Source organism: Bidens hawaiensis, unplaced genomic scaffold, assembly GCF_021521415.1.
Source record: "Bidens hawaiensis isolate Kalapana, Puna unplaced genomic scaffold, B.hawaiensis_p1.1 tig00025707_1, whole genome shotgun sequence".
Lineage (NCBI taxonomy): Eukaryota > Viridiplantae > Streptophyta > Magnoliopsida > Asterales > Asteraceae > Bidens > Bidens hawaiensis.
This window is the reverse complement of record NW_027494110.1, coordinates 118,650-127,253: the sequence shown is the minus strand read 5'-3', so window position 1 is coordinate 127,253 and position 8,604 is coordinate 118,650. Positions and strand designations below refer to the sequence as shown.

The window sequence follows — 8,604 nt, the reverse complement described above, 5'->3', positions numbered from 1 at the left end:
CCCTTGCAAATTTGGACGTTCCCGCATTTGCAACGTTTGGTCTGAATGTTTTGGAAAAGTCACGTGGACTTCCACCTGTGTTTTTTGGTTTGAAGGCTTCTCCAAAATGCCTTCTCGGTTGGGAGTCCGTTTCCTTACGCTTCCCTTTTGCCCTATGGCGAGGGTTCGCGTCGGAGTCGGATTCCTCCGAGTCATCGTCCAAGTATTCTTCGAATTCGTCAGCCTGTTGGACGGAACGCAAGCGTTCGTCCAACTCAGCTTGGAATTCCTTCTGACGTGCCTCCGCCCATGCCTTAACTTCATCGAGTGTTTGGCGGGGGAGTCTTGTTCGTTTCTCTAACTGGGTATCGGTGAATCCCAGTGAGCGATTATTTACTGCACTTGCCCCAGCTGGGGTAGTGTTCGTAAAATTTACTTCACTTGCCCCGGCTTGGGTAACCGGGGTAGTGTTTGTAAAAACTGTGTAGCCGGTATTCCCCCCAGTAGCTGGGGTTGTGGTTACCGGAGTTTCTTTAACCATCTTTCCAGAAGTTTGAAAAAACTGGAGAAAAATGAAGTTCTAGCTTTATGCACGGATGGCGCCAATGAAGAAACACTAAGTGAACCCTGGGCAGATTACGGGTAACCTGGGGGTTAGATAGATGTTTCCCACGAGGGGTTAGACCCGGTAAAGATGGTTCTTCTGATAACCTGCAAAACAGACACCGTGAGCTTGTCACTGAGAAGGGGGGGTTCCTCCTTGTGACCACCCTCCGGCGTGAGAATCAGACTAGATTGCTCTTTAAATATAAATGTATATTAAGAGATTGCTAGAGCAGATATCAGGTATAATATGATGATAATATGATAAGATATGATGGTCATACCATTTGTGGTATTTATAGCCGAGGTAGGTTTCCAAGGAGGTGTGGCCTGCTGAATAGTATTCCTGTTCTACCAACTGTGGCCTACGCACGTGCCCTGCTGGTAGTTGGTGGGTAGGCAGCGGCTGATAGTGACCAGGCCTACTGTGTACTATTCCTTTTCCACCAACTGCCGGCTATGCACGTGGTATGACAGGAGTTGGTGAGTAGGCAGCGGCTAATAGTGACATACAGTACAGGAGCATGCTGCTCGCCATACTGTTGTCAATAAGCTGTCGTATCTTTAGTCAGATCTTTTGCTCATACCTCGTCAGGTACAGTACAGAAGATCTTCCCGTATCGTACGGACTGGCTTATTTGGGCGGGAGTATTCCCCCTCCCGCCCTTGTGCGGGATTGTTCCCGGCTTTGCTCATTCCTTCAGGTGACACTGAGTGATTGAGAGCTAAGTGCCTTGTGCGTGTAGCCTTGCTGCGCGGGTGGCCTTCCCTGATGGCTTGTATCCGCATCTGCGGGAACAGGCAGAGTCCACCATTGGGAGGCATTTCCTGCGGGAACAGCTTGCGTACTGCGCGTAAGGACGTCACGTCTCTGAGCATGGTTGGTCCTGCGGATCCAGTTGGTTTCTGCGCATACGTCCCTTTTCAAGGTGAGTCTTGCGGGTCCAACTGGGCTCTGCTGGGACCTACCTCTTCAGGGGTAGAGAGAATGTGTTAGCAGCCTATGAAGATAGCGACATGGAGGGAAGAGGAGACACAACCTCTTGTCGTACAATATAACAATAATGGTCTTGTGCATGATTGATTGCAAATCAAGATTCAAAGATGGCTGCCTTTAGTTTCATAAATAAGGCATTCACCAAAGACGAAACAAGAACCTTGTGGTACATGTGAGCATGTTCTTGATCATCCTTAAAAACATAAGAAAATTACATGTCGTCTACTACTACTATTATTATTATATTAACATTTTTCATAAATATATTTAGGATAATAAACAGTTTTGTTTACATTTGTTACTGTCTCGAGATTCAAGCAATTGCGGATGATATAACTAGTAAATATGTTCCTCTTCATGTAAACATATTTTATTGTTTAGGAGGAATTACGCTTACATGTATTTTTAGTACAAGTGGCTACAGGATTTGCTATGACATTTTACCATCGTTTGACCGTTACTGATGTTTTTGCTCATGTTCAATACATGACTGAAGCTAATTTGGTTGGTTAATCCCGATTTGTTCATCGCTGGTCGGTAGAATTGAAGAGTCTTGGTATATTACTTTTATAATTAGTATCCAATCTCAATGGAGGATTTTATATTGAAATGGTAGGTCTAAGTAAGATGTACTAAGCCTATTTCACGTTATTGACAATGTTTACAATGAAAATTAACACTAAAAAGTAATAATGAAGTTAAATAAAAAACAGACACATGTTAATTAGCTTCATATAATAAATCCACAAAATGTTTTTCCAAGTTTGATAGAGAAAAAAAATTAATCTAATGAAGCAAATAACATATATCATTATAAATATATTAACAGTAATAACAATAATTCATAACAGAATTCCCTCAATCATAACTTATCTCTAGATTATTACCCTACCCACTTCGACTAAATAATTATTATTTGATTGATTATGCTTTTATACCTTTATAATATTATATTTCATTTAAAAATAATGCATTGAAAATTTTTGTTTAGTGTAGCTTTTGTTGTCTATATAAACAATATCCAATTCCATTAAAACCATCACAACACAACTTTCTCTAAGTATACTCACTAACCATGGCAACTTCCCAATTGTCTATCCTCTTTCTCGCATTACTCGCACTAATAGCTTCAACCTCCGCAATCCCAACAATATACGAAATTGTCAAACAATTTGGATTTCCAGCCGGCATTGTACCCGATTCGGTTGAATCCTACACCACAAACGATGTAGACGGCACTTTTGCCATCTACCTTAAGAAACCATGTTATGTCAAGTACGAATACCTTGTTTACTTTGACACGGAGATCACTGGAAAGATCAGCTACGGTCTAATTACCGACATAACTGGCCTTCAGGCTCAATCGTATGGAATTTGGTTAGATATTGATGAAATCAAAGTCGTTGGCGACAGTCTCAAGTTCACTCTTGGCTTTATCACTGTCAAGTCTGATATCGCGTTGTTTGAGGAGATCCCGACTTGCAAAGATAAGGCCCTCACTGCTTGCACCGATCGATCATCCAAACTTATTTCTCAGGTAAATCATACTGTTAGACTAAAGTTCAATAGTCCAAATTTATTGTTTTGCATCTTAATATAGAGAGATTGGAAAAAGGATAATGATAATATAAAACCTCAATACCTATCAGGTATGCATAGTAATGTTATAACACTAAAATATATCAATGTAGTTTTTAAAAGACTTGATTTTGTAATTCAAAAAGATTTAACGTCACAACTTGTTGCCAGTTTGTCTTTTTCATATAATAATGATGTATAATCCATATATTAGATGTGACAGGTAAAGTTTCATATTTTCATAATTAACTATTGTTTTATTTTAACAGCAAATGTTACTCCTGCTCAATACATGCCTATCATAATATTCAAAATAGGAATAATGGATGGTATTTAACAGTTTATTTTTCTATAGCTTCCTATCATTGCAGAATAAGTTTACAAGTTGGGTGATCATGAAGTGGAGGTTACATGAGATCAAGATGTTTTGAGCTTCACTTTTGAAGATGAGAATTATACTTAAACTTGTACGGGTAACTGTTTTTCGGTTACGTTATATGAATAAATTCAGGTTATGAACCTGGTGTGAGTTGTATGTTTGATTATGCATCAATAATATTCTCTGGTGGCATATGGTTGTGCCGGATTAACCGGTTTTATTAAAAGTTATATTCGAATCCAAGAAGTTTTTGAGGGGTGTCGTTAATATTCAGTGGTTGGATGTATATTACTCGGTTATAGATTGTTTCTAATTCGGTATAGGTCGGTCACAAAACGCGAATATAAAATCATATTATTAGAAAATACATAATATAAATATAATTTGTGACAACCGTTCTCTACGAGTTTTCATATTATAGAAATCTTGCGTCTTCAAGACAAACAATCCTAAACAACTCTTTTTCGTTGTAACAAATAAAACTATGGATCATAAATTCATCACAAGTCATGATTACGCAAACCATGATTCACATACCTTATAATATAAGATTATCTTTTAACATTTGTCGTTATGATCGTTAAAACTAATAATAACTTCAATAAACGATGGATTAACGTAAACTAAGAGTTTTTCTTTGTTTCCACAATTAAAGTTACAAGAGTAAATATTAATTTGTCAAATGTTTTATTTGCTTTCAAATTATCAATGTAATTTGGAAGTTTAAACTTGAGTCTTCTTTCATATTACTAACAAAAATATATATAGATACATCTAGGCTAACCTTAATGTTTTTTACGTCTTACGAAAATTGATTTCGAAAATCGAAAGTAAGAACCAGTTATTTTTTAAAAGGCTTCGGAATATTTTTGAATTTTAGGCCTCTAAAATGGTTAAGTAGGCTTTATCACACATAGTGTAAAAATACGTACATTGCACTATTTGTTTAGGATATTATATATGATAGTGATGATGTGAGATTTCATTGTCTTCAGGTGCCAATAAAACAAATTAGTAGTATTAAATGTACAATTAAATGACTTTACTAGACACCTTGTGTGAAGACGAAGACGAATTGTCGACAATAATCAAACATTTTATGACGAAGACAAAGACATTGCAATAATTAATATTCCATAGTGGCGATAATCTCGATTTTAGTCCGTTGAATATATTTTTTTTAATCCTTGTCGTCCCTAGGACTTGAATCTCAAACTTTCACCTTCCAAACCCAGATGTTTTAAAGGTTTTGGCTTTGTCAATTATCCACCACCCCATTGATGTCCTTTAAATAAACAATTAAAGAAAAGCACGAAAGTAACATTATAAATGAAAACGATAGAAAAATTAAAACAATATATTAATAATAACTATTTAAAGGACGAAATTGTGTACTTGAAAATTGGTTCTAAAATCTTGATGTAAATAGATTTCACACATTTACATGATAATTATACAACACGATTTAACAGTATGTGTCTATGATATTTAACGACTAGAAAGATAGAACCAATATTATCAAAAGGGCATGTAGTCTAATGCTATCAAAATGTTGAAATGGTGTGTTTCTCATATATTAAGGATTTAATTTATTGTGAACAACGTAACATATAGATTAACAGTAGAGTGAGTTTGCTATAAGAAAATAGATGAAAGAAAAGAATTGATACTTTTTATTTCAAGATCAATCCTATTGAATATCATTGGGCTGCCGAAAACAAAACTTTGGTTTTTGGGGTTTCTTAATATATGGCCCATATATTTATTATATCATTAACTTGTTAGAGGTTTAATTTTCTTCACAAAATTATTTATTCTTTAATCTATGCCGATTCAGAACATCTTTTGGGCTGATACCGATTTCTAGTGGTATAAACATAGTAGCTTAGAACGTCCCATGTACCATACGAGATGAAAATTATCCACAAGTAAAAGTACTAAATCTTTACTGCATCTTATAAGTGAAAACAATGTATTACATATACTAACGATTTTTAATTTAAAAAAATAAAATATATGTAAAAGGTAATATACATAATCAAGTTTCGAAATACACTAATTACTATTTAATATAATTTTACTTTCATTTAATATTTGATTGAAAACAAAAGTCACATAATTAGATTTAAAGTTTATTAAAATAAGAGATAATTTAGAATAAATGTGTCATATAAGTATAATTAATATTTTCTTAAAAATTAAATCATTGTTAATAAAGAAATGAATTCAATAAAGAGCGAAAAAAGGGGAAAAAATATATAAATAAATATAGAGACGACGCGTGACATTAGTTATCTTTTATTTTAGTAATTCAAATTAACCCAGTTCATATAGTCATGTTACCTTTACCTAGTCCAGGCTGGATCTACTTGTTTTAACACCATTTTTTAAATTATTTAAATATGTGTTTGAAGTTCCATGTGATCAAATGCCAACAAATTTAAGGTTAATGGTGTAATGGTGATTAGTTAGATGTGCCCAAATAAAGCCAAAAAGTTGTTCAATTTTTGTGTGTAATATTATAACAAATACCACTAACATACTCTTTCACATTCTTTCCTCTTTCCACCCTTCCAAGTATCACATTCTTAGCCAATATATATATCCATACACATGTATAATTTATATCACTTAACCTATAACCTCCCAACATACACATACATTCTTTTCTCTCAAGACAAGAACCAAAAATGGAGAAGGAAATGAAGAATGGTGAAAAGATGACGAAAAGGATCTCGCGACGATTTGAAATGTTAGAAGAACGGAGTGATATCAATAAGAGAGCGGATGATTTCATCAAGAATTTCATAATTCAGCTTAAGATTCAACGTGCAGAATCGCTTAAACGTTTTCATGAGATGTTAAACAGGGGTACTTGAATATAAGCAGGAAGATTTCAAGAATAATTGTTACTAGATCCAAATGATTATTGTATGATTAAAATTAATAATAAAGATTCATTATTTCATTAAATCATTTAGTATACATGCTGTGACCCATATGTATGCATGAATCTTTTTCATCTTCAGTGTACCAAATGTTGGAATTTTTACAAGTTATATTTGGTATTATAGCACTTAGTCAATAACCTGACCCGTATAAGAGCTTCATAGAGTACTAGCATATATTGTAGCACATAACTTTGTTGAAACAGAGAATTAAAGCCATTAGAAACAGCATTAAACTTAAAAGAGACAACTAAAAATATTTGTTGTGTTATGTTATATGTTATTTGAGTAATAAAGTTATAAAGACAATAGTATTAAAAACTTATCAAATAAAAACGTACGAAAATAAAAATATTTTGTAATTATGTTTTAACTTATTGTTTTAAAACTTATCATTTAATAAAAAAATAATGCGCATTAACCAACGTTCCAAACAATTAAAATCATCTCCAGACATTCGGATAAAATATTAGCACGTTCCTAGCCTTTTAAATAACCCATGTTGTAGTGAGACTGTCTCGCTGAAATATATCGCGTGAAACACCTTCTTCGTATCCTTAGAAAATACGGAGAACTTGTATATCTCCAAAATATCTCGGACACTAAATGCATAAATATTTGGTGATTTACACCATAAAGATGTCGCATTCCATATATCTGTCATCTTGAGCGAACCCACAAGAAATAAGCACATGTTCCACCAATTCTTTAACTTCCCTACAAAACGAGCGCAAAGTGTCGAACCGCGTCAATATTTCTCTTGGCCGATTCTACCAACGATGCCACCCGTTCCGGCCCCACCAGCCAAACTAACAAACCTACTTTTTTTGGAATTCAATTGTTTCACCCGGAAAACCTTGCGTCCGGATAATATAGTTCCTCCAACCTTTTTTTTAATGCTATTTAGTATTAACCGAAAAGGTTCATGAGTCTTCTAAATCCCACCAAAACATGTCACATGTGCAAGTATTTTAATATAGGTTAAAGGTTGTCGGGTCAACCTATTCAGTCAACATGTAAACACCTTTTCCTATGTTGTCTTGAGTTATATGAATATTTAATGTGTTAGTTGGTACATGTGTTTCAAGAAAATATATTGGTAAAATGATGATCTATATTTTATTTATATAATTAAAGGTTTCATGAATTCTACACACTTTAGGATCGCATGTTGCTAGTATAAGCTTTATATAAGTAAACAATTTCTAAATTTTAGAGAACTCTTAATATGTAAAACTCTATTATGCTTACTAATAATGAGTTAATGGTTTCTTTTTATCTTGGGCGAAAAATCTGGTGCAATTTGTATTTCCTTCTCGTCATGTTGATGCAACTCCATATATAATATTGCAATATAAACTTTATTTGATAAATAGTATAAAAGACCAAAAAAAATATAAAAATGAAAACATAAATACATGTTTCAAATCAACCTCACTTATTTTAGTGTGGAAGAATGTTTAACTTGACCAGAACCCCTCTTAACATGTCACAAAACCACTCCTCTATTTGTTGACTGTGGATGGCTCCTTCTCCTTCCCCCTCTTCAAACTCCGTTTCGCCTTTTTCATAGAGATCAAATCTCCTAGTTTTCACATACTTACATATTGGTATTATTATTTTATCAGTCAGGCTGATTACTTGTTTTATTCCCATATAAACTATATTAGAAGTTTCATGTGGTCAAATGCCAAATAAAATAAAGGTTAATGGAGGCGTGAAGCAGTTCTCATTAGATGTACCCCAATGAAGCCAAAAGTTGTTCAACTTATATGTAACTTTAGCTTTTTGTGTGAAGAAATATCCACCTTGTAATATTATAACAAATACCATTAACATACTCCTTCACATTCTTTCCCCTTTCCACCCTTCCAAGTATCACATTCTTAACCAATATATTATATATATGTACATACACATGTATTATTCATATAACTCTACCCATCCCCCCCCCCCCCCCCCCCAACATACATTGTTTTTCTCTAAAGACAAGAAGCAAAAATGGAGAAGGAAACGAAGAATGGTGAAAAGATGACGAAAAGGATCTTGCGACGATTTAAAATGTTAGAAGAGAGGACCGATATCAATAAGAGAGCGGATGATTTCATCAAGAATTTCAG

At 34.2% G+C, this 8,604-nt stretch overlaps 1 protein-coding gene across 1 annotated transcript; it reads left to right on the top strand.

Moving 5' to 3' along the window:
- Nucleotides 1-2,639: 2,639 nt before the first annotated feature.
- On the top strand, nucleotides 2,640-3,787 carry LOC143572054 (uncharacterized protein At5g01610-like). The gene is made up of 2 exons (XM_077057316.1): nucleotides 2,640-3,116; nucleotides 3,513-3,787. Exons 1-2 carry the CDS (start codon nucleotides 2,655-2,657, stop codon nucleotides 3,531-3,533), a joined length of 483 nt encoding a protein of 160 aa, XP_076913431.1. The 5' UTR covers nucleotides 2,640-2,654; the 3' UTR covers nucleotides 3,534-3,787.
- The last annotated feature ends 4,817 nt before the right edge of the window (nucleotides 3,788-8,604 follow it).

What these genes read in the sequence shown, in the direction of transcription:
- LOC143572054 (XM_077057316.1), top strand. Translation starts at nt 2,655, where the DNA reads ATGGCAACTTCCCAATTGTCTATCCTCTTTCTCGCATTACTCGCACTA. An exon ending in CATCCAAACTTATTTCTCAG is followed by an intron (nt 3,117 to 3,512) that starts GTAAATCATACT and finishes ATTTTTCTATAG; the next exon opens with CTTCCTATCATTGCAGAATA.